General features: G+C 38.2%; 1 protein-coding gene across 6 annotated transcripts in view; it reads right to left on the reverse strand.

Annotated features, from left to right (window-relative positions):
• Positions 1-10,727: 10,727 nt before the first annotated feature.
• Positions 10,728-27,734, reverse strand: part of sav (salvador) — a 45,500-nt gene continuing 28,493 nt past the window's right edge. For 3 of the 6 annotated variants that reach the window (XM_067127113.1, XM_067127117.1, XM_067127114.1), the window contains exons 4-6: positions 26,932-27,181; positions 17,997-18,101; positions 10,728-17,063 (exon numbers count right to left, since the gene is read on the reverse strand). In XM_067127113.1, coding sequence (XP_066983214.1) covers positions 27,160-27,181 — 22 coding nt within the window. In that variant the 3' untranslated portion in view covers positions 10,728-17,063; positions 17,997-18,101; positions 26,932-27,159. Of the gene's footprint in view, positions 17,064-17,996; positions 18,102-18,578; positions 18,685-26,931; positions 27,182-27,734 lie in introns of all 6 variants that reach the window. The other 3 variants (XM_067127116.1, XM_067127118.1, XM_067127115.1) reach the window with 2 other exon arrangements.

A 27,734-nucleotide genomic window follows, 5' to 3' on the forward strand; every position in this document is an offset into this window, starting at 1 on the left:
TCCTTTGCTCGTTTATTTTACCCTTAGTTGTGATCGTTTCAATATATTTTTTTTCTGGTTTACCGAACTGATTGATAAATTCTTTCCCGTTTTCGACTTCCTCTTTAGATAGCTCAGTGAGCGGTATGATGTTAGCTCTTAGCTCCTCTTGGTATTAACCAGGTATGTATCTACACGTCACCTCCGATGCTCGTACTATATATGGGGGAGTCTCAATTGGACGCCGTGTTTAGTAACCCCTCGGGGATCAAAGTATTATATGCACCCATTTCTATATATTTTTATACATTAATAAACGTTATCTTTGATCTCCGAGGGTCTAGTACTAAACACGGCGTACCATTGAGCTTCCGCTGTTTATTTAGTACTAGCACCTCGGAGGTGACGCGTAGGCGGATACTGTACATACCGGATTAACACCATTCCTCTTTATTTCCTTGATATGGCTGCTGCACGAATCTAAATCTGTTCCTAATATTGTCTGTACGTTGGGCAATAAACTAATAAATGCGCTGGGCTTCCAATTACTTTTTCCATGTTTTTTTCGTCCCAATCTTTTATCATTTTCTTTAATCGCCTTTCTGAGATTAATTAAAATTTTGCTTAAATTTAACTCCTTAGATACTCTTTTGTTTTTGTACTGAACTAAGTGCCTATTCCTGTTAGTGTGAATTATCAGTCTGTTCTTCATATCCCCTGAATACAGCTGCAAATGAGAGAGAACACCTGTTAAAACAAAATGGGAATAATTGTAACTAATTCAGCAGATGGAATAATTCGGTCCTGGTCGTTTCGGCCGTAAGTCACTTAGGCCGTAACACCCAAAACAATGTAAGACGTTATGGCATTTACCGTTATTATTTTATGTTTTACGTACATTCCCAAGGGGCTGATACTAAACACGGCGCCCGCCCATTTTGCACGTAAACGTGCTTACAAGCAAAATAAAAAAAACAGAAGCGAAGTCATATTTTGTGACCTTTCTTATAATTTAAAACCAGACATTTAACTTTTTTAGCGAGGAAATAAGCATAAAAGTCCTTTCGAGTAAGCAATTAATTAATTTAATTTAAAATGCGTTCTTTCTCTTATGTTATCGTCACAGAAGAATTTGTTGTTTATATTTGATATCACAGCTCTGATTCGCACGGCGTCCAGTCCAGGCGAGAAAAGTAATTACGTCATTAAACATTCATCCTACAACGAAAACGTAAACAAACTCAAAAGAAGAGGCCAGAGCGTTTGAAAGCCATCGGAGCAACGTTCTAAACAGCAAACCATAAAAGCGGTTACTTACCCCTAACAGCCCCATAAGCTAGAGCGTTTGACGAACTTTGAGCCGCAATTCGAGGACTTTTCTCAAACAGTAACCCATAAATCGTGGGACTATTCTCTTGGCGCGAAATCCCTGTCCTCTGATTGGCAGCATCTTCCTTATCTGTGATTGGTTTTCGCCTGTGTGGGAAGAGTTTAAGTGTGACGTCATAATCATTGTCATACGTTGCAGTCTAATCGTAAAACATATTTTAAAATCAAGTGTAAGTCTTGTGTATGTTTAAAATCGCCATTTTGATCCTAATTTTAAAATAATTAATCATGAAATGAAGTATTTGACCAGAACAAGGCAGTATAACAGGAATAAATCTCTTTTTATAAAACTAATTGGTGAATTTTAAAAACTAAATGAACTAACCAAGACACTAAACTATATAAAAATTTACTCAATTACTTCTAATAAATCACAATTTAATAAAATATAGACTTAAAATTAAATTATATTTAAAATTTAATAAATAAAATGAGTTTAAATAGAATATTAATTAGGAAAAATTATATTATTTAAAGAAATACTCTGCTGCACATTGGCTATACCTTACGAAGTCGTCTGCAGAAAACAAAACTTAAATAATAACTAGCAATACGAAGGTACAAAAAATGAGAATTAGAGAAAATAAACAGCATTTAATTATTTTTTTCGTCTTATAGTCTTAAGAATATATTTTGAAATCTTCTTATAACAAACACAGACAATATAAAGGCCATAGTGGTTTGAAACTGGAGTAAAACATTTGTTTTTTTGGTGTCTTGTGGCAACGATATGACGTCACCAATGTAGGTGGCGTGATCATTCTCAGCCCTGATTGGTCATCTACCATTCTATGTGACGCCAGACTGATGTTGACGTCACTAGTCATTGCCATAAGACGATAAGTAAATGTTTTTAATCCAGTTTCATATCACTATCAGCTTTATATCGGCTGATATTTTCATAAAAAGACTTTAAACCATATTTGCAATACTATAAGACAAAAGTGGAACAGTGAAGTGCATTTTATTAACGCTAATTCTCAAATTCCTTGTACGTGGTTGAACTGCCAGTTACTATTTTTATTCCAAGTAAGCAGACGACATCTTACCTTGTAGCCAATGTATAGTTCATTATTCCTTTAAAACTTATAAATTTTTTCCTAAATTACTTGGTTATTTGTGTCGATATTATTATTTTATATTTTGTAAGACTTAATTTGAAGTTCATTTTATGCAAAACTATGGTTACTTCTGAACATTTAATTACATATTTATATAGTTTCTTAATCCAGTTGGTTCATTCATGAAGCAAAACTTTTCACTTAGTTTGATTAAAAATGATTAATTGCTGCTTTAGGCCCTTGTTCTGGTTCAAATGCATTATTTCATTGTATAAATATTCAAATAATAGACCAAATATGATAGCTTTAACCATAAACAAGAGTTTCACTTGAATTTAAAATATGCTTTAAGATTTGAATGCAATACACGGTAACTATTTCTGACGTCGACGTCTATAGTAAAGTCTACTACGACAACCAATCACAGCCAAGGAAGATGCAGCCAATTAGAGGACAGGGATTTCGCGCCATAGGGTAACACCCAGGATTTATGGCCTGCTGTTTGAAAAGCCTGCTCGAATGGTGTTTCAAACGCTCTAACCCCCGATCCTTCTACGATAAAAAAAGTCCCGTTTTCTATATTACTCTAATTACAGAAAACCTACGTTTCTATGAGTGACTTACCTAATATTTTCACCCTCTGTGTTAGTATTGATGGTAGATTCTCTCTACATTTCTCAGGTAAAGTTTTACTTTAATACCAGCACCACTCCTAAGTGCGGGATGTTTAGTGAATGGCAAAGCATAAGCAAAAGTAGGTAAATATCTCTGTAACCACTGCGATGTAACTGAGTATCGTAATAATCATGTAATTAAGGCTGCCAGCCCAATCATACTCTTGTGTTGAACATTCTTGGCATAATTAAAAAAATCTTCCAGTGATTTGAACTCATCAACATAATTTGGGAGTTTATTCAAGTTATCCACCATCATGCTGCAGAAATAGTTTCTTCTGTTTTTTTTTTTTTTTTTTTTTTTGCCATATCCTCTTGTGGTGCTGTCCTCATTAACTGTTAAAAAGCTCCACATCCACCCTCATCCTATTTACCACAAACTATCTTGTATATTTCTATCATATCATCTCTAGAACTTATATAAATGCAATTCAAAATAACATGAAAATGTATAACCAAAAACTTACCTTATAAGGCTTCAATACAGGCCACTAATTCCAAAACAACAAGAGAGCAACCTATGAAACAACAGACAGGGACGTCCCCACAACCACAAGGGGCCGTTCAAAAATTACCTAGCGCCTTACGGGGGGAGGAGGGTATTGTGAAGTGTTAAGAGAGTGACAGGTGGGACGAGTTGAGTGCAGCCATGTTACATAACATTTTCAGAGTTTTTCCTTTGTTTCTTTTGAAAAAAATATAAATGTAGAAGGACAAAAGAGATATAGTAAAGATTCTGCAATATATTTTTATTATATTAGTAATATTGAGGATATGGCATTTAATTTTTTTGCATAAATATATCACAAATTAAATTAATCCTCTTCTAAACTTAGGCATAGTCTACTTTGTGTATTATGATAAGTTTAAAGAACAATATCACGAACTAAAAACTGGCGACCACTCAGAGTTGTCAATTAAATTGCCTAAGAAATTAAGTAAATGGCATTGGCATAAGAGAACATTTTCATTTCAAATTTATCTCTGATTCTTTAATATCATAATATAAAAGTATTAAGAAAAAACTAAAGTAATAATTTCCAGGTATTAGTCTAGACTTTAATATATTATTGTATTTAAAAAAATGAAACATACTAAATTCAGGGGGAGGTAGGATACTAGCTGATGTTACATAATTTGCTGGAGGGGGGGGGGGTCTGGACATGTATTATGAGGAGTGACAAGGGGGGAGGATGGTAAAAAAAAAAAAAAAAATGTTACGTAATTTTGAACAGCCACCAACCTCTCTGCCAAAACTGCCATGGACCCTCTCCCCCAAAACACACTTCCTTCACCTATACCAACCCCGTCCCATCTCTACCTTTACAAACCTCAACCCAGTCCCCAAGACCACATGCCCCCCATGATCTTAAGATCAAAAATTAAAATTTTTTTTTTAACTTATTACATTCAAACAACTACAACATCCAAACGAAACACACAAATAAGCAGACAACAACAACAATCTTTGTACAGCACTATTAGCAGAAATCTACTCCAACTCAAAGTTCCTCCTCCAGGCACTCCAGCTAATAGTCCCTCATCCAGGCAGGTGCACGCCTTTTCCTCCCGAGATCTCTCCTGTTATCATCATCCCTTTCTTCATTCACCTCCTCTTCACTAGACTCTTCTGAGGAACTCGGCAGCTCAGTGCCATGCAAGTTTGACACATGACGTGGCATACCATTCACAAATGATAAACCTTACTATGTGGTCCAACCCATCCCCCTTAAACCCAGCTAACCCTGCCAATCTTCTTAATTCCTTTGCAAAAACATCTACTTGCTCCATCTGAAAAGGCTTCTTTCAATGGTTCTTCAATTTTTTCATTATCACTTTGGTCATCTTCTTTCATTTCTAAATACAAAGCCAATGCATCACCTTTCAAAAACAATTAAATAAATGCAGCCATATCATTCACTTTCTGAAGCGTAGCAACCAGTTTTACCTTTTACCACACAATTACATCTTCGCCCTTAAAGGGCTTAATCATATCAGTTGAGATTTTAGTTGTCATCTTAACCAAAACTGCCTAGATAGCTTGTAGTTCAAAATAACATGAAAAATGCATTACCAAATACTCACCTTATAAGGCTTCAGTACAGGGCACTAATTCCAAAACAAACTTTCAACCTTAAGAGAGCAACCTATGAAACAACAGACTGGGATGTCCCATCAACCACAACCTCTCTCTACCAAAACTGCCATGGACCCTCTCATCCCGACCACAGTTCCCTCACCTATACCAACCCCTTCCCATCTTTACCTTTACAATCTCCCACCCAATCCCTAAGACCACAATAAACTAATGTTGGTAAGTTTAATTCTCTTAATCTTTCCTCTTACGTTAATTCTTTCTAGGGATGGCACCAGACTTGTTGCCCTCTTATTGGCATGATCATCCTTAACCCTGATTGGCTATCTACTACAATGGTTGTTACATCATACTACTTTTTTTAATTAATAATAGAAGCCTAGCTGACGGCTGCTGGTGATGTCACGTATCATTGTTATAGTACCCAACAGGAAAAATTCTGTTCCAGTTTCATACAGATAGAGCCTGTATATCACTAATGCTTATTATCAGAAAAATTTCAAACATAAAACTATAAGAAAATAAAATTATGAAATACAATTCACTAACTCTAATTGTGAAATTCTTCATATGCTCGAAAAGCCAGATATTTTATTTTCTGTTATGCAGATGGCACCTGGAATTGTAGGTAATGTATATAGAATTATGCCTTTAAAATCAATATAGTTTTTTGTGAATACTTTAATTTTTATGCTATATTATTTACTTTATTAAAAAGTTTGTGGGAACCGGATGGCTCTGACCAATGTAACGTTACGCACTGCAATAGTTCCACGGAAATTAATGGCATGATCAACTCTATTAGCATATGTCAAAACAGTGCACTGTTTATACCACCTCTTCTTACAACGATGATAAAAAATAAAAATAGCAGAAGCCATCTACAGTACTGTGCTGACAGCAAATAAGTTAGTGTTAATATTGCTATTGGTTCCATTATTTACCTGAAATGGTAAAGAGACGTTTTGTTACGTCATGCGACACTGTCATTGCAGAAATATCCTCAGTGTAGGTTGATAATTAAATATGATCACCCTCTATGTGTTTATTGGTAAGCTGGCAATGTAGCATGGGACACAAGAGAGAGATAGATGCAAACAATGAACAGATGTTATAACAAAACAAATGAGCGTCTGAACTTAGTATATAAAAAGAAATCATAACCTGTTACACAACTAACCAAATCATAGTCCACAAGGTAGTTCAAATAGGATTCAATACTAGACATGAAAACAGCATTGCAATACAGTACTCTGTATAGCACTACTACTTAGAATTGAACATGTTCACTATGTATTTATTGTAGAGTTTCCATGCTGAGGAGTTTCGTAAGATATTTTCCATCCAAGAGTAACATAAGAAATCTTACTCTAATATGAGACATACATAGTAGTCTCCTTCCCCTTTTACTTGTTACTAAGCAAGCATTCATAAGTCTCCTCCCGTTCTACTCGTTACTAAGCAAACATATATAACAGTCTCATCACCCTTTATATGTAACTTAGCAAATTGTTTCTCCACACTTACAAAACTAATATATCAAAGCTTCTCTCGACTAATTTTATTTGGGAGTACTTTATGCATGTCCTGAGTTGGTGCAAGTGCAGACTCTCAAGTTACATTTGGTGGATGGATGTATTGGCAAGCAGTTTGTACATTTGTCATAATTAACTCAAAGAGCTTCAATCTTGCATATCTGTGTGATCAATGCAATTTGTACTTGATGGCTACAACTTTCACTTGTAATGTAGAATACCTATCTTCCTGATCATCTCTCCTGGTAACCATTTCTAAGAGGTAAGGTACAACCTTACGATGAAATGAGATGAAGGAAGATTTTGGACAGTTTTTCACTTATTCAGAACTTTTCTGTTCTAATCGACTCTCGATTGATTATGAAATTTAGGTCTTGCAGACCAAGCACCGGAACCCATCAGGATTATTCAGCGCCATCTAATCGACTCTTAAAAACTGGGTTGCATAAAATCTAACTTATTTCTAATCCTTCTCCCTATCCATAAGTTTAATGGAGATACACCAGTAGTAATATATGCAGTTGTTCTATAGGATAATGGGAACTTTGCTGTGTGAGAAACTATGTTACCAGAGGTTACTTGTCTGCATTTCATTGTTTGAAAGCTGAAACAAAGCTTTCTGCTTCTGTATTTGTTACTGGACAATACGGTGCTGAGTGTATGTTGTATTCCACCGACACTCGGAAATTTCCTAAACTTTTGCAAAGTGAACTGTGGACCATTGTCAATTCTTTTTGGCGGACTGTGCATTGCAAAAATAGATATAAGTGCTCTTATAGCTGAAGCTGAAGATGATGTTTGCATTGGTGTTATCTCTAGTCAGTTATATGTATCATATACTATCAAATAGAAATAACCCAAAAAAGGATCAGCAAATCAATGTGTACACGTTGCCTCGGACATCTTGGTAATTCTGATGGGTCCACTCTTACCAGCTTTGGATTATTTTGTTGCTATGAACAACTCATACACTTTTAACAAGAATTTCAATGTTCACAGCAACACCTGGTTACCATACAGAAGTTCTAGCAATTGTCTTTGATCCGACTATTCCTTGGTGGTCTGCCAGCTTTCAAAAAAATTCTACTCCTAAGTGAACTTTTGAATTATCACTCTTGAACATCTCAGAATACCATACTGTATTCTGAATTCGTTCCAAATCACCTCATATGGTCTACAGTTTTCTTCATCTGTGCATAAATCTCTGCCCATAATTAAACTCTGTCTAGTGTTGTGAGCCAAAACACAAGGTCAAGTAAAGAAGAGAGCACAGGATGTTTGTCACTGTAGTACACTATATTCGAAAAACATAATGAACTTAACTTATGTCTATTCCCCAAGCCAGCATTGAGAGTTGACAAAATAAACTTGATTAATGACATAACTCTATCCACACAAGGAAGAAGGAAAGTGTCAAAGCACTTCACCACAGAACCTTCAAAAAATTTCTGCAAGATACCAACTTTTTGAGACAGAGGAAGCAATATTATGTAAATGCTTCTCAAAGTCAGTTTCTTATCAAAATTTACACCTAAAATCTTGTCACTAAAATTTAAAACCATACTATTAATAAGTAAATTAAAATACTGTACAGACAAATGTATTCTGGATCAACTATTACACAAAGCTTTAGAAGGGTTAAGCTTCTGGCCTCAGGGTCTACCCCTCATGAATACATACCAGATCTCTGTTCAAGGATTCTGCAACAACAGACCTAAGGCACGGAGAAACTGCAAAAACCAGAAGAGTAGCATCATTAGCTTATGCTATCAATTTGTTCTCCAGACCTTGCCACCTCCATAGCGCATATAAAAAATAGCAAAGGTCCAAGAACACAACTATAAAGAACACCTGGAATGACATTACTGAAGCTACTTTGCTGGCCATCAACACAGACCCTTTGGCTTCTGGCTAATAAAAACTCATTTAAAACATCAATAAAAGATACACCAATTCTCAATCATCTTAACTTGTAGATGCTTGCTTTATGCTTCACATGGTCAAAGGTTGCACTGACATCTAAACCGACCATGCATGACTGCACCCTTATCAAAGGAAATGGAATGAAAATGAAATATAAAATTTAGGCCAAAGGCCAAGCACTGGGACCTATGAAGTCATTAAGCACTGAAAGGGAAGTTGAGGGTAAAAGGTTTTAAAAGGTGTAACAGGAGGAAAACCATGCAGTTGAAATATGAAACAACCATTACGAGAGGGTGGAAACTACGATGGAAGAAAGAGAATATGACTGGAGGTACAGTAAAAGGAAAGGGGATATAGTAAGATCGGACAAGAAGCGGTGCTTTCAATGTGGTATGGCTGTTGACGGGGATATAGTAAGGGCCGAAGGGATGCTGCAAAGAACCTTATGTAATGCCTACAATGAACCAAGTGAGGTGCACCAATGACACTACCCTTCTACAGAGGCACCCTCATCAAGAGCACTCTGCAAGGCAGTAATACTGTACTGATATAAGTGCATCACACATACCATGGCCTTTATGAAACCCAACCTGTAATGCTGGTAGCAGGTTATTATCTGCAACACACTTACAAAAACACCTACAGAGCATCTTTGTAAGTTTGCTGAATGGGTATGAGGACAGTGCTTAGTTCCTTAGGTAATGCACCAATGTCTCCCTTCCTCCAAACAGAAGGAAAACTTGCAGATCCAACTAACTTTTGGATATTAGCAGTAATCCCAGGAGTAATGAAATCAGTGCTCATTCTAAAAAAGAAGGGGAAAATCTGGTTGGGGTCATTGCCATAGTAAACATCACGCCCACTAAGCATAGTTTTGACTTATCTGAATCTGAATGCCATTAAACACAAATTAGGCTCTAGAAAGCATGACAGGCAACACCAACGACTCACAACACCGTTTGCTCATGAAGACTTGAGCCAAAAGTTCTGCATTCTTTTTAGGATAATATACAGAAGCCACATCAGCTCCTATACAGGGAGGTATGCTACAATAAACCCTAACAAATGATGACATACTTAAATGGTACACACTGTCTTCTGTTGGTAGCTCTGATGCTCTACAACTGTATTTGTATTCTGGTTAAATGACAAACTATTTTATTTTGTAGCAGAACAAATTATAAATTTCATAATAATAAACACAGAAGAAAAACGCAATAAAATATAGTGTATTCTTTTGAAAATGATTCCCAAACAGGAAACTGAAAAGTTTCAAAAACTCTTGACCTTCCTTCCAGTAACCTAGAGAATCATCTCAATTGAAGATGTAGGATGAGCAACATAGAAAATCTGTAACATGTCATTATAGATCAAATAAGTATTCTCAGCCTAAATAAATAAAGGAAAAATGATTTTTACTTTTTTGGAAATTTTCAGTTCGATAACTAGCAAAAGATAAGAAATCTTTACTGGGGTGTCACTAATCATATCTTTTAAAAAGTTGGTATTCCTGACTTTTCAATAAGCACTGAATGTTTTAACATTAACATTCTTTCAAATTCTATTCTTAGCAAGAGCCTCACAGATGAGGGGATACTGCGAAGATAAAGCAAAACTTCATACCTAGCTTTCACATTTCATGTGTAATTGGAGTAAATAACAGACAAATTCTATATTGTCTAATTTAAAAGCCAAAAGCCTTAGCTACATATGAAATAAATAACTGAAAAAGAATGTTTCATTATTCATGGTGCCTAATTCCACAGGGAAAATACACCAAACACCTACATTAACAAAAACTAGTGTAGCGACCCACAGCCAAGCAACTGTTAGCTCCTCCTGGGGCGTCTGACTAAGACGTGGAGTCCAGATAGGCATGGAACTTTCTCTTCATGAGGCATTAGTCATTGCTCTTTCTCAATATGGCTAATCATCTCTTTGGATGATTCATCAAACCTGGATGATATATCAACCACGTACACTGAAAATTCAAGGCATACTCAGAATAACAGTTAGTATTTGTGCAAAATATCAATATATGGGAATGACCTATGTGAAATAAAAAAAATTCTTAAATACTGTACTTTTAATTTCAATATTATGTCATGTTCAAAAACCACAGAACAACTGCTTATATAAAATGCAAGAGTATTGAGCTGCAAGTTTTAATACTTTCAAGACCTGTCAATAATTACTCAAAGCTATAAATAAACATTTCATTACATAGAAGGTTAACCTCTACTTATAACCAATAAACAGTATCACATTTCCTGGCGTCGAAGACACTACTTTTTATTTTAAATAAATCTTGGAAATTTACCATGCGTCCTGGAGGCCAAAGGTTACGTTTTACTTCAGCCCATCCCAACCCCAAAGGAAGGATATCTTTGCTAGATAGTATTCAGAATGCCTGTATATGTCCTCTGAATGAAGTGTATACATTATTCTTCAAGAAAATAGTATATAAAAAAAGTTATCATAAAAAACAAGACACACAGTCACAAAGATTCATTCCCACATCAGCACATCACGGCAAACGTGTACGTAGTAACTTATGGTCATACATCATTACAAATATTTTTGCTCTTCTTAAATGATCCTGACTTTCAGAGAACATTATCAGGTGACAAAAGAAAAACTGTGGTATGTTAAAGGTTTACCAGTAAATCTTACAACAGCAGGACTGCAGTATTGCAGATAAGGAGGTAATTTTTTAATGCATTGTTTTTCCATGACATTTTCTTCAAAATTTCACACTTTTTTACATTTGGTAACAATGTGCAAAATATTTTCAGGCTCTGAAGATTAAAATGCTTTTCTTATTTGTAATACCTGTACTGTGTGGATTTTACTCTTGATTCAATTGTTATTTTCTTCATTTGGAATGTCACTGTACTTTGTCAGAATAAAAAATTATTGCATAACCCTACATCCGATACTAACAAAATCTTAAAATACTGCACCAGCTCCAGCCTCATTCAAATGAATGCACTGACACACTGATGGCCAAGGAACTGTCTAACACAACACGGCTGGGCAGTTTATACCATGTACATTACATTATAATGTGTTTAAGTTCTCAGTTTGCTGCTAAGTTAACTTCAGAAAAACTTTTTTAACATAATCAATGAACTTAGGAAAAATGAATCAGAGTATTTTTCAAATAAATTAACTGGAAAAAGCTACATTAATCAATATGCTGCAGCAGCCAAAGCCATGGTACGTAATGCATCGAGACAGTGGAATGTGCACATGCACCAACCAAAACAAAGCCATCAACTCACGAGTGTTGCACCTTATTCCTATGTTTAGTTTTTGTTTGAAAAGCTTTGCTAGTCAAAACTAAGGTGTCTTCGACACTGGGAAATATGGTAAGTGAGCCACATTCACTACACAAGATTCATGTCAGTTACAATAAACAGTCTAAAGTAAATTTTCAACAATTTCTATTATTATACAATAAACAAAATCAATAACTGGAACACTATTGACTATCATTTTCTCAACACCTTTAACAGAATTCATTCTTATACAAAAGAGAGCTACCATACAAAATTACATTATTTCTTCAATATTTATAGAGTATGGAAATCTAGTCATCATGAAAATAGCATGCTCTATCATACAAAACTTTTGAAGACTGAGAGCTACTATAAAAATAACTCTTACTACACCATTCCTTAATACTTATTTACCACTGAGAGGTACTTTTTTAAATTAAAAAGCTTGGTCTACTTCATTTGTATATAAGTTTTTTAAAGAAAAAGGGAAAAAATTATAACTACAGAGAGATTAGGTCTGATATCTTGTGAACTACTTGAAATATTCTCAAACACAATTTTGAAAACTGGTTGCTATCATACACATTTCTATTTTTCAGTGACTTGTCACAAGATGAAAATCTTAAAAATTAAGTCCCATGTAAATACATCTAATTACTTTAATACCATCACTGTAAGCAAGCTGAAAACGTACTGGAAGATAAGTTACAAAAAGTGATGTACAGTAATACACTTTAATCTAAAATTACCATTTACTAACATAAATTGTTACGAAAACACAAGAAATCAAAATAATCATTGAACATCAACTTCTATGAGGTAATTTTAAAAACATCTAATTCAAAAGGCAATTTAAAATATCAATGGGAAATTTCAATTATCACATTGCATAATCTGTGACATAAAGGGATCACCATCATCAAAAGAAACATTTTAATTTGCTGACAGTAACATATTACAATAAAATGAACCTTCACTTGGAATAAAAACCATTATCCTTATTATTTGATATGCAATAAGGGACTGCTAAACATTTCTCTGGCCCTTTTTCTGAGATAATCCCCAATTAACCCTTAAACATTACATTCTTTTAAAACTACATGATATTCAAAAGTCACAGGCAATTCCAGACACATCAATTCACTTGTAGGAGAAAAGATCTGGTGACTTTGGTATACAGTATTAGGTCATGTGTCTATGGTTCCTTAAATCCCCAGCAGATAACTCGTCATTCTTTGTGTGGTTCATCCTGATCCCACAGTGTTATAGCTGTGGGGACAGTAAGAGGGCTCACTAGTAAAGGTAATGGGTATTTATTAAAACATTGGTTTTGTTTTTATAAAAATGAATTTCTTTCGTCACCCATTATTTTTACACGGCCTGACTAGCACACTTCAGTTGCTGAGCCCCAAAAGAAAAGGGACCTGAAGGGGCAAGGGAGCTCCTGGGCAAAGATGCATAGCAAAATCCTAGGCTCCACAAATAAGATGGGGTCAAAAGTTGGGCTGGAAACATTTGAAAACTGGAGAAAAGTAAGCACTGGTGACAGAGCCCAAACAACAGGTGTATTAACCTCTTCAAAGCGAGTCAGGATGCAATGGCTGAGGAAAAGTAGATGCGAGTAATACTTGGCCACAGGGGGTATGCAAAGGATGATCTTACAAGAAAATTAAGGCTTCTAGCACTTAAGGTGGTGGCATAAAGTTAAGTCTTTCTTCTGATTTCAATAGAATGGGAAGAGACATTAACTATGATGCCAGTGAAGCAATAGACCTGCCTGACCCAAAAAAATTAAGTTTCCCAAATCCTATCATTTTCCACGGAGAAGAATAAACTAAGAATGCCTCTTGCAATTACCCTTCCAGTGAGAAAGCAAAGGGCAACACAGGCAGGAAGTTTTGTTTGTTTGAAACATGGAGAAAAAAAATTTATCCTTCATGAAAAAAGAGGCTGAATGCTTTCAGATCTGTTAAAAGCCAGAGTGACTGAAGATGAAGACCTTCATATTAATGAGGTTCTTGAAAGATTGCATGAAACGAAGATTATATGACCTTGCCTAAAAATCACAATTGTTTTTATGACAATTTTTTTTTAATACAGATCCATTAACCTTCTATACGCCAAATATTGTGGTTGTGATATTTCTTAGTCAGTAAGACAGAAGGTAGTCTCACCACACCACATACATAACTTCTGGACTCTCTCAGGTATACACTGCCTAGTAACCTCACTTCTGGAGAAATTCTAAGTGCGATAGTGAATCAATAGGGCTGGGAGGAGAACACTTATATGATTCACGCATTTGCATGAAAAAATTACTTTGCAATACAAACTCATGAGTTTCGTCAAAATCCAAAAAATTATATATTCTGTATACCAAAATTACTATTTAGGTGAAAAGCTGAGATACTGTGGGTCCTAGTATTTTGTATGCTTTTAGGGGCCAATACAGTATTTCAGGACTGTAAGGTATCAGAAACCAAGTATATTGCTAATAGCTTAATGATTTGTAAAAGGTACTGGGTAGGTCTTTCCAAACTGGAAGAGAAAAACATTTACTTCGTTGACGTCACAATCTCCAAAAAGACCTCTCCCAGTGAAAATGAAAATGAAGTTTCCATTTTCTTTTCCAGCAGGTAATACATCCTGATATGAGAGTCCATATGGTCAAGCACTAGTCCAGTAATCTCTGTAAAGTCTATGATGAATAGAAAGTGCAAAGATAATACATGCACCTGAAACTAATTTTATTCTGTGAATGATCCTGACTAGGGCAAGAAGCTTACCTTAGTTCAAGATGAATTTAGTCTAATCTAGAGTTATTTCACCCTTTGCCCCATGGCTAATATGCCATACAGCATTACCCCTTGGGCAACAGGTTTGCAAAATGTTTTCTTTGCTTGACAGTGATGGGAGCCTAGAAGGGAATGGTGAAGCATGATGTGAAAAGGTTTGTTGTACCAAACATTGGGTTCTCATGTGAAGAGAGGCACACACAAGCCCTTAACGACCATCTCTAATGTGCATAAGATCTCCCAGACATCACAACTCACTGGCAAGCGATAATAAGTAAATGCCTAATGAAAAAAAAAGAACAGCAGCAATGATCAGAACACTCCTTCTATTTACTCAGTCAATAGATTATTTTGCCTAATGCAACAAAAGCTTCACCATGGGGTGCTGAAAGATTCCCACTTTCCTGGATGAAAAATAACAAGTATGACTTCTCGGGAAACTTTTCCCAAGCTGGGAGACTCCATGAACTGACAGCTACCAAGGATAATAGGGCTGAAAATCATTCTCACTGTGACTGAAAGACATACCAACACAATCATCCTCTAGTCTCTGGAACACTGAGTTTCCATAGAGGGCCCTTGAATTAAACCCAGCAGGGAAAAATTAAGTCATGAAAGGAAGAATTTTAGGAGGAAACACACTGAATAATTTCTAAGCTGGACAGAAAGAAAATAAAAAAAAAGACCTAGGAAGAGGATAGAGATGTATACTAGGGAGGCTAAAAGGTAAGTGGCAGGGGGAGAGAAGAAATGGTGGGAGGAATGAAATCAGAATCTCAACATAGCAGAGGGTTAAGAGAAAGCATCCAGGATAGTAGTGGCTGACCAATAATGGAAAAGCATTAAATAGGTCAAAGAAAATAAGTGATGAAAATGGAGAAATTACAGTTGAAAGTACTGTAATGAGATAATGGAACAATAGAGGCAGTATTTTGAAAACTGAAATACTGTAAAGAAAATCAACATAAACTTGAGGATGTTGGCACAATAGAAGATCCAATGGGAAAACAAACCACATGGAGTAGCTAAAAGGGGCCTTGGAGGATAAAAAATGGAATAGCACCTGGACCATCATGAACAACATATGACTTAATACAAGCACCATCAGTGAGCTTACTAAATATAAGAGTCACCTGATCTATTTCTTCTACAAATGAACTGTTATGTCTGGTATCACCCTGCAATGCACAAGCAGGCTATATAAAAGAAATGGGTTTGTGATGAACATGTTTTCACACCAAACCAAAATATAATTCTGGCAAAAAACACATATTAGTGCTTAAGTATTCTTTCTTGTTTACTTACTCTTCACCAAGAACTATCAGTTCCTAAACCTCACTTCTAATTGTAATTCAACAAATGAAAGATAATAGGTACCTGTTTTAGTATCAAAGTCCTAACTGTCATTTAATTCAGTTTCTGTATCCTTTTTATCTTTCTGAACTTAATTAATTTACCATACGGTTTTAAAGTTTGTAGACTATTTACGCAAATCTTTTTTTCAAATAAATTATGAAAATTACAAAAAATCACCTACCTGAATTATGAGGTTCATTAGACATTTAACAAATGCAGTTCACTGCCCCGTACATAAACCTCTCAAACCTACAAAACTCTTGGTAATAAAACATTAAAAAAAAAAAAATTACACATAAGTTCCAATAAGTAATAGCTGTCAATTTACAAGTTATCTCATGCTTTACAAGCATAAAATTTAAATACTTTAAAAAAGCAAGGTAGCCCTCTCATAGCAGCGGCTTGGATGAAATCACAGACTGTTTTTCCCTCCTTTAGTTTATATCATCAAGGTGAATGAAACACTGGCCAGAGACCTGGTCCTATAACAGGAGGAAAAATCTTAAACAACTATAATGCCAATAAACATTAATCTAAAGAAGGAAAAAGTACGAATTACATGCCCTTCCCACGTGTATATCCCCTTTCACCTGGTGACTGTGAAAATAGTTACTATATCAAATCAAAGAGTCACAATGTGACAACTCAACAAAATATATCACAGCTGAAAAACTCATCCTACTTGATCACTTCTTTTTTGATGCAGCAACATATCGGTCAAGTTCCTTCTCAATAGGTTTGCAACTTGTGTCCTTCCTTGCTTTTGAAATTGATTTTACATCACTGGGATCCATTGTTTCAAGGTGGAATCTCTTCATATCTATCAAAGTTGTTAAGTAATTTGAAATGGCATAAACAGTTCTGAGCTGGGCAAATGCTTCACTATTTGGACTGGTATTGATCAAAGATTTGCACTGCGACTCCATTCGGGTGACAACAGATTCCATGGATGTCTTCTGCATTTCCATATCTGATCTGTAAAAAATTAAAATGAAATACAATTTCAATACAATAACATATGAACATGAATATCTAACATGACAAACCACAGCAGTTTTTCAGATGTTAGTCTGTTTTACAATCACTGGACACCACATCCTTCCTCAACTTCATTTATAATATCTTTCCAACACACCCCAAAAATGAAGCATAGTATCTGGCAGCCAGCAAGTTCAAAACCTCCTACAGTTTCTTTGTAACAACCAAGTTTATTCAACTGGGTAGAATTAAATTTTCAAGAAGCAATATTCACAAATAAGCTTACTACAATATTTGCGTACCCTATTTCTTCGAAAACATCTCTTGAGAAAATAAATGTGTCATTAACGTACTGACAACTCTTCCCCATTTTTTACCAATCTGAACAATTATGGTTCACACTTACGAATCAAATATACTCCAAATTACCCAAATATATTCTGAACAAAAGAAAAATAAAAACTAACAAATAAGTAGATCTTACCTCAAAGTGTTTTGTATCCAATAAGGAAGTAAAAATTACAAAATGAGTAAATTTGCAATTTTCCTAGATATACAAAACCTGTCTTAGATGGATTATCTTTGACAAAAGCTGCTCTGGTTGATGAAGACAAGGTAGTTACCTAGTGGACCAGCCCTGTGAGAGCTAACTAAATTAGCTCAGTGGTCTGGTTAAACTACTTAGTGACAATAATAATAATAATACGGCCATCATTCACTAACTTGACTATCAGCATCACTTTTTTCTTCAGCAACAGAGGCAAATGTTGGATTGATTAGAGGGGTCAGCTCATGATAAAAGACTTCCAGGGTGAAGAAATTAAATTTCTATTTCAAATCTCTTTTCAAAGGAATACAGTAACCAAAAAACCTTGAAAATACTAACGTTTTAAAGAACTTCTAACACAAATTTGAAAGGATAATACTAACATGATAAGTGTGAGACTATGCAGTTCACTGATCATTTTCGATGTAATACTGCTCTGAAGGTGATGAAATGTATCTTGATGCAAGTTGAAAAGCCCCTTCTCACACCTGGAGAAAACAAGGACATAAAATACACTACAGCTCTTTACTAGCATTAACATAGCACAAGGATGGAAATTTGAATGCTGCTATCTTCAAATAATCCAAATATTCCCTCAGAAATAAAAATGTAATTTTTTATAAATAAAATCAATTCTTCCAAGCAAACTCATTATTGTTGACTCTCGTGTTAGATGGGTGCCTGGTTCCAGGACACAACATTCTTGGTAAGTAAAACTCTGTGATGATACATATCCTTATGTAAAATGCTGTAATGCCCAGTAACATAAGGTATTTAAACATGTACATACTGCTTATGCATATCCTTCTTTATAAATTGCATACTTTTAGGCATTTACTGTATAAACTTACATGTAAATATTTCTACTGTATTTACTATTTTCTCTCACTTTCACGGTCGACTGACACTTGTTTTGTGAATTATCGGTTGGAGGAGGTTAAATAATAAAGGATTTAGGCAATTACCTTGTCACAAGTCCTGGTCCTCATTTTTTCATAGGATTTACTAAAGTGCTTAACCTAGTGTACTGCTCTATGCTTCTGCTTGCTTTATTTTTCTTCTGCCCTTATACTGTAATGGTTTAATAATCTTGCTTTACTTTTGTATACTTTTGTATATCTTATTTACTTTATAATTTACCTATACTATGTAAACATGAAATTTTTAAAAATTATTTTCTTTTACCAACTTATATTTACCTAGCCTATTCTTGATTCAGTAAAAACTGTGAATGATGGAGGCTTGACTCACTGAAGGACTCAGAAGCAAACTGGTTCACTGATAGTATTTCAAGAAACTTATCTTCTAAACACATAGGTTGCAAGTGACAAAAACATCATCAGCACTAATGAAGAATAATGGTACAAGAGCAGTTTCTTGGCCTAATTCCTCCTTATGGATAGACACATTTGTTAAACTCCGTCTCTAAAGTCCTTGGTCCAAAAACGTTCCTCCATGACAGTCTGATGGGACACACATGATCCTCCACATCCCTTGTCTAATAAGCAAGACATGGAAGAGCAAAAGTTGATGCAAGGGACTTTGACAAACTGGAGAGAAGGACATGCCAATTTCCATCCAATCCTTAGAGTAAGTGACTCTACTTGAGACTGTGTGAATTTCACCAACTGCAAGCTTGCAAATGATCTAAAAATATGAAGTTTTTATGATAAAACAAAGTTTTATGAATACTTACCTGGCAGTTATATATATATAGCTTAATCCCTGTCGAACCGGCAGATTTTTCAAAACTCGCGCAACCGCCAATGGTAGGTGTCCGATAGGTGGTTAACAACCCTTATAGGTGGTAGCTGGAATCATTCCCGTTTTCAGTTCCTCAGATCATCTCTGCCCGACCTGTCTCCTGAGGGGAGGAGGGTGGGATTTAAAATATATATAAACTGCCAGGTAAGTATTCATAAAACTTTGTTTTATCATAAAACTTCATTTTTACGAATAGAACTTACCTGGCAGTTATATATATATATAGCTGATTCACACATTTGGAGGAGGGTGAAAGACAGCCAACATTGTTGGGAAACAACTAAAAGTCGTAGGTAAACACCTTGATTCCTTACCTGCTAAGGTAGCTGACTTCAAAGGTTCCTGCCTCTTGAGCCGCTTTCCCTTAGGGAGCGCCAGTCAGGTGAAGACCTGTTATACTGAAACAACTCAATCGAGTCTGTCAAACGGGTGAGACCAACAACGTGACTAGACTTCTGTACTTCCTATTCCCTTCTATTACCTGTAACCTTACTCAATCTAACCACCTAACCTTGCAGACTAGATATACACCTATCTAGTTAGACTGGGGTTGCTGTTCCCACAAGGAAGCTTCCTCAGACAACCATAAAAACACCAGCCCAATTACAGGTATCCCAAACAAAAGTTAAGGTTGAGGGGAGGCAGTCACTCCTTTACCCAATACCGAAGCTGTAGCTACATATGGGCCCAAGGCGAACATTTCTCATAATCTACTCTTACCTCTCTGAGGTAATGAGAAGCGAAAACAGAGTCACTTCTCCAAAAAGTGGCCTCCATAATTTGTTTAACTGACATATTCTTTCTATAAGCCAGAGAAGTTGCAATGGCTCTTATTTCGTGAGCCTTCACCTTCAACAAACCAAAGTTCTCCTCTTCACATAAAAGGTGAGCTTCTCTTATTGTCTCCCAAAAAGAATGATAACGCATTCTTCGAGAGGGGCTTTTGAGGATCCTTCACTGAACACCACAAGGAACTGGAAGAACCTCTTACGTCCTTTGTCCTGGAAATATAAGCCTTGAGGGCTCTAACTGGACAGGGTAGTCTCTCCTCCTCTTGGCCCACTAAATCAGTGAGGTTAGGAACCTCAAACGTCCCCCGGCCAGGGTTTGGAAGGGTTCTCATTCTTAGCAAGGAAGTCAAGCCTTAATGCGATATTGCTCCATTACGATTGAAGCCTACTTGTTTCTGAATAGCCTGAATCTCGCTAACCCTTTTCGCTGTAGCAAGAGCGAGAAGGAAAAGAGTTTTCTTTGTTACGTCTCTCAGGGTTGCTTGAGAGATGGGTTCAACTTCCTGCTGCACAAGAACTTCAAAACCACATCCAAATTCCAGGACGGGGGTCTCAAAGTCTGCTTCGTTGTTTCGAAAGACTTTAAAAGGTCTCTCAAGTCTCTATCTTGAGACAAATCAATGCCTCTGTGCCTAAAGACGGTAGACAACAAGCTTCTGTATCCTTTTATGGTGGATACGGCCAGCTTAGAATCTTGCCTGAGGGACAAGAGAAAATCAGCTATTTGGCTCACAGAGGTAGTGGTTGAGGAAACCTTATGCTGCTTACACCAAGATCTAAAGGTTTCCCACTTTGATTGGTAAACTCTCTGTGAAGAGACCCTCCTCGCTCTGGCGATAGCTCTTGCAGCTTGAGCTGAAAATCCTCTCGCTCTGACAAGCTTCTCGATAGTCTGAATGCAGTCAGTTGAAGAGCGAGGGGTTTTGATGATACCTCTCGAAGTGGGGCTGTCTGAGAAGCCTTGGACTTGGGGGGAAGACTTCTGAAAGTCCACTAACATCTCCACCACCTCTGTGAACCACTCTCTTGCTGGCCAAAAGGGGGCTACCAGGGTCATTCTCCTGAATCTAGGAGGGCGAATTTCTTGACTACTAGATTGATTATTTTGAACGGAGGGAACGATAAGTGTCCATCCCCGTCCAGTCCATCAAGAAGGCGCCTACTGCTATTGCTTCTCTGTCCGGGACTAGAGAGCAGTAGTTCGGGATTCTCTTGTTCTGGCTGGAGGCGAAGAGGTCTATTGAAGGCCTCCCCCATAAACTCCACAGTTTCTGGCAAACTTGAAGATTGAGAGTCCATTCCGTGGGCAGAACTTGCCCTCTTCTGCTGAGCATGTCTGCTCTTACATTCTTCTGCCCCTGCACGAATCTCAAAAAGCTCCACCCTGTGGTCTTTTGTCCACAGAAGGAGCTCTCTTTGCTGTTTCGAAAGAGGTAAAGAATGAGTCCCTCCTTGTTTGCTGATATACGCAAGAGCCGTGGTGTTGTCGGAATTCACTTCTATTACTTTCCCCGCGACAGATTCCTTGAAGGCTTTAAACCCAACCAGATGGCCATCAACTCTTTCCTGTTGATGTGCCATCCGATTTGTCCCTCTTCCCAAGAGCCTGAAACTTCCTTGTTCCCCAGTGTTGCTCCCCATCCCGACTCAAGCATCTGAGAACAACACTAGGTCTGGGTTCTTTCTGAGGGAGATTCCTTCCCCTAAGATCGACGGGTCCAGCCACCAACTCAGATGTTTCTTGATCTCTGCTGGAATGTGGAAGGAAAATGAGTCCTCCTGATTCTTCCTGTCCCAGATTCTTGAAAGGAAGTGTTGAAGAGGTCTGAGGTGCAACCTTCCCAGAGAGACAAATTTCTCGAGGGAGGAGAGGGTGCCCAACAAACTCATCCACTCCTCGCCGAGCACTTCTGCCTCCCCAGGAAATACTGAACCTTCTCGAGGCACTTGATTTGTCTTTCTTGTGAGGGAGAAGCCAAAAACGAGCTGAGTCCAGAACTATCCCCAAATAAAGAATCGTCTGACTCGGTTCGATCTGAGACTTCTCTTTGTTGATAATGAGACCCAGATCCTGAGCAATCATAAACGCCTTGTGTAAGTCCTCCAGACACCTGTTCTTCGACTGGGACCTTATCAGCCAGTCGCCTAGGTACAGGGATACTCTTATCCCTTCTTGATGAAGCCATCCTGCCACATTTGACATTACTCTGGTGAACACTTGAGGAGCTGTGCTGAGGCCAAACAAAGAGCTTTGAACTGGAAGCATTTGTCCTGGATCACAAACCTCAAAAACTTCCTTGAAGTCGGGTGGATGGGAATATGAAAGTAAGCGTCCTGCAGGTCCAGGGATACCATCCAGTCCCCTGGACGGACTGCTGCCAGCACAGACTGAGACGCCTCCATGGTAAACTTGGTCTTCTCCACAAAACCGCTCAATGCGCTGACATCCAGGACCGTTCTCCATCCCCGAACTCTTGGGCACTAAAAACAGACGATTGTAGAACCCTGGGGATCCTAGTTCCAAAACTGGTTCTATCGCTCCTTTCTCCAACATCTGGTCTACTAGATTCAGGAGTGCCCTTCGTTTCAATGCATTCGAGTACTGAGCCACTAGGGCTAGTGGCTTTGTTGAAAGTGGCGGTTTCCTCGAGAAGGGATCTTGTACCCTTCCTTGATGACTGAGAGAGACCAGTTGTCCGCCCCTCTTGCTTCCCAAGCCTGCCAAAATAGAGACAGCCTTGCTCTACTGTTGTCTGGAGGACTTGTTTCTCAATTTCTAGAGCGTGTTCTAAACGCCCTTCTGTTAGTTCTACCCCTGTTTCTTGTCTTTTCCTCTGAAATCAGCTCTAGAAGGAACTCTGCCCCAAAGGGCTGTTGAACTCTCTTTCCTCCTTTTTGGCAGCTGGAGGAATTACCAAGGAAACCTCCTAGCCGAGCGAGAAAGTAAATCTTATGAGTTTTATGTGCCAGAGTCAGAGAAATATCCTGACCAAGGACTCCGAAAACAAATGCTCCGAGAGGGGGCGAAAGGAGCTCCGCCTTCTGTGCGACTGTAGTAGATTTTGACGTGAAGGAACATAACAAAGCCCTCTTCTTCAAAATCCCTGCAGTGAAAAGAGAAGTCATCTCATTTGCTCCATCCTCAGAGCCTTATCCATACAGGCCATAATACTGGAAAGGTCTTCAATTCCTGTAGCCTGCATGGTTTCCATCTTCTTGGATAGAATTCCAACAGACCAGTCTAAAAACTGAACACTTCAAAAGACCTAAAATTCCTTTAATGAGATGGTCTAGTTCCACATAGACCACATCACCTTAGCTGAGTTAAGGGCATGTCTTCTAGAAGAGTCTACTAAACCAGAGAAGTCCCCTGGGAGGAGGCAGGTACTCCCAGGCCAAGAGCTTCCAGTGTCATACCACATACCCGCCTTCAAGCAAGCCTAGTTGGAGGAAACGAGAAGGAGGACTTTACTGCTTGCCTACGCTCCTTAAGCCAGTTATCAATCCTGGTCAGAGCCTTCTTAGCAGAAATGGAAAGCTTCATTTTAATAAAGGCTGACTGCTTCCTCGATTTCTTCCTGTTAAACTGGGACTGAGGAGAACGAGGAGCAGCAGGCTTAAACTCCTCACCATACAGCTCCAAAAGAGAGCGAAAAGAACCTTATAGTCATCAGCCGCATTAGAAGGTTTATCTTCGTCTTCTGAAACGTCTTCCAAATCATGCATTCCTTCCAACTCTGTCTCTTTCTCTTCCCGCTGTATTGTACCCGGGAGGACGATTGATCGCCGGCGCCCTGGCGGCGAGAGTTGGTTACGCCCTGGCGGAGCTGGTTGCGCCCTGACAAACAGCCCTAGAAGAATCCCGATGTCGAGAGCTGGATGCGCCCTGGTATCGCGAGCTGGAAGCGCCCTGGCGCCGAGCATTGATACGCCCTGGCGCCGAGAATTGGATGCGTCCTGGCGCCGAGAGCGAATGCGCGCCTGGCGTCCGAGGAAATCCACTGCGTTCTTTCCTCCCTGGAGAACCAAGTCGTAATCTTGCTGAACAAAGGAAGAATGTTCCCGGCGAGAGGAAGAAAATTCCTGTCGTTTAAGGCGTGGAGAGAGCAGAGTCGAGCCTCAGGAGAAGAACCCTGAGGTTTTTGCTTGGGAGAAACGAAAAGATTCTTATGTTCCAGGCCAGAAGAGCGCCTTTGTTGACTCGAACGGGAGAGGGATCCAGTTCTCTTTATCCCTAGGAGAAACTTCAGCAGGGGACTCCCTTCTAGATCTCTTCACTGGTAACTTGGAGTCCTTACGCCTGACCGACTGGGGGGGAGGACGACTAAAGGCCTGAACGAGAAGCCAATTGGCCTTGCATGACGGTCATAAATGATTTAGCCGCAGCAGCTGCATCTTGAGGATCCGAGGGAGAAGGTTGTCGACAAGCTGGGAGCAGGAGAAGGATTCCTCGAGAATTCTCCAGAAGCAGAAAGAAGAGAACTCTCCCTCCTCCGAACAGCGAGAGAGCATTCCAAAAAGGTCTTGACCTTTTTGCTGGAGAGGCGTTTCGGCCGTCGCCGGAAGCAAAAGATTCAGGGGAGCTCCACGCACCCGAAAGGGGAGAGCGAGTCCGGGGTTGATCCTCTTGCTGCAACCATCTTCTTTTGGTCGGTCTCGAATCCTCAAACTGCCATCTACGTCTAGGAGAGGGGCTAGAGAAGACGCAAGCTCTTCCCGACACGCCTTTCCTGTGGCGGTCATAAGCAGCCTGGGAAAAAGCAACAGGACTGCTTGAGGCGACGGCTGACCGAGGATACGTCCCTTCACCCCCTTACGATCGTCGACATACCTTCTCCTTGGTCCTGGGAGCTTGGTAGAGGTCTAGATCTAGGGGCATGACAGGGCTCGATCAGTCGCCACCTCCACTGCACTAGCACAATCATTATCACAAACTTCACTTGTACTCTTACCTTTTTCAAGGCTTCAAGTTGATCCTTTAATTCTTTCATCTCAGCCGCCATCCTGGCGAACTGAGGGTCCATAACAGCAGATACAGTTCCTGTAGAAGGAGCGGGGGTTACCACCTCGGGAGAAGGATCTACTTCTAAGGGTGATTTAGGAATAGAAGGGTTAAAAGAAATGTCTAGGCTAACATCACTCACAGACCTAGATTTAGATTTAGAGGCCCTCCTTAACTTATCCATCTCTAATTTACGCACATAGCGTTTCATTTCCATCCATTTCTTTTCATCCAAATCCTCGCATTCTTTACATCTTTTATCCAAGGCACACTCAAAATCCCTGCACCCTAAACAAACAGTGTGAGGGTCCACCAAGCTTTCGGGCAACCTAACCTTACATTCTTCATTCACACATACTGAAAAACTTAGGATCAGACATCTTATCCAAGAACAGTCAAAAGAATAAATCCAAACAAGCCACAAAAGCGATTGCCAATCCAAAGGTCAAAATATCGTCACCAATAAAAGGTCCAACACAGCGACCTAGGGAAGCGAGCGAAAAACCCGACGGAGAACCAACAACGATGTTGTCGGTCCAACCGCAGAGATGATCTGAGGAACTGAAAACGGAATGATTCCAGCTACCACCCTATAAGGGTTGTTAACCACCCATCGGACACCTACCATTCGGGCGGTTGCCGCGAGTTTTGAAAAATCTGCCGGTTCGACAGGGATTAAGCTATATATATATATAACTGCCAGGTAAGTTCTATTCGTAAAAAATAGTCCTACGTGTACGATTTCTGGAAGTCTTAATCTAAAGATTCAAAAGGAGCCCAAGTTAAACTTTGCAGAACAAGAGAAAGATCATAACATGGTCATTTGGTTGGTCTTCTTGGTAATCCCTTCTTCAAGTGCTGACCCCAACTTCTGGGTTCTGAGTAGAACCCAAGTCCAGCCCATGAACCTTAAAACCTGGGGAAAGAGATTAGAGATATCCCTTAATGATTGGTGCAGACAGCTTCCTTGCTTGACACAAGAACAATAAGAAGCCAGCTACCTGCACAGTTCCAGCACTGGCTTGGCTTCACAATTGAGGCACTACCAAGGCCATGGTTGTGGGTACTCACTTATGGGTGAGTGTGAATGAATGGTAATAAGGGTGAAAAATGAATAAATGAACAATGGCAAAATCTGGGGAAAATCACAATGAGGGCAATACACTTAAACACAAAAAATAAATGAATACCTGTTTTGCATACAACTGGGATTCGAGAGCCAAAAAGGCACCAGTCTGTATTCACTTACCTGGCTACTGACATTTTTGTTAACACTACTCAAACAAATCTTACAGTAATCCGTCACCAATGAATGTGGGCTATTATAGAAAATGGTTTTATCAGAATATATAAATATAATTCTTTAAAAATTGATGTAGAGACCAGGATAATACTGTTGATCCCACAGAGACAAGTTAGAAGTTATCAACTAGAATCAACAATTTCAAAACATACTAGTTGCCTTTGCTTTATAAAAATACCTGGTACAACAACAATTCCTTGATGCTTAGATAGCAAATCCCATATGCATATTTTTTAATTCACCACTTGTATAAAATGGTACATGTTTGGGTATGATGCATAACCCAAGAAGGTGAAATTCTGATACAGCAGGGATGGTTCCCATCAAATTTATGCATTTACCACAAACCAATTTCCAGGAAACTTCCTATGTGCATATTTTCTATAACAGAACTGTTTAAATTACATGACAAGAAACTCATGGAAATAATCAAATATCAAAAACAAAACAAAACCTACCTTTCAATCCCAGTAATTTGATCCGCTAAATTGTACAAGGAAGTACACTTCTTGTCATAAGCTGACAGAGACTCCTTCAAGGATTCTATGACTGATATGGACTCCATTAAAGCATCAAACCCCATTTTAAAGATACTGTAAACCTCTAAGCTACGACGCTGAGTATTTCAGATACTGTTAGAAGATATGTGAAAACTTTGTAGGATGAATTCTGACAATTCCAAGGCCTTACAGATGATACACCCTCCTCCTGAAAAAAGTAAGACATTGCATCAAATATTTCCTGGGCACTAACAAGAAGGAAATGTACGAGTATACCATGGATACCAGCACTGTAGATTTGATATCAATTAACCACCAAAGAAATTATCTGAGCCTTCTTTAATATCTTTATACATACGCTCATCAAGTACTATGCAAAAAGCTACGATTTACAGTATTACTGTTCTTTATGAAAACTGTGAGCTACTGATGACAAAAATTTTCTCAAATTCTGGCAGGAAAAAAAAAAAAAAAAAAAAATTGGGGAAATGCTTCCACTGCTTCTACGATGTTCTTAGAATAATTCATAAATATTTTTCTATACAGCTGTTCAACAAACACCTGAAGATTGACTGTCAGACACCTTACGAGAGAATATCTTATTTAAGAATATTTTAATGTAGTGAATAATTAATCCTTTTTTATCTTTATTTCTTTATCTCTCTCGACCCACCATGAAGTCCACAAATGCCAACTAACGGTCTTATACAGAACCTAATTCACTTTTTTAGTCAACAGAAACACACGATGCTGAATTTGCT

This window comes from Macrobrachium rosenbergii, chromosome 25 (genome assembly GCF_040412425.1).
Source record: "Macrobrachium rosenbergii isolate ZJJX-2024 chromosome 25, ASM4041242v1, whole genome shotgun sequence".
Lineage (NCBI taxonomy): Eukaryota > Metazoa > Arthropoda > Malacostraca > Decapoda > Palaemonidae > Macrobrachium > Macrobrachium rosenbergii.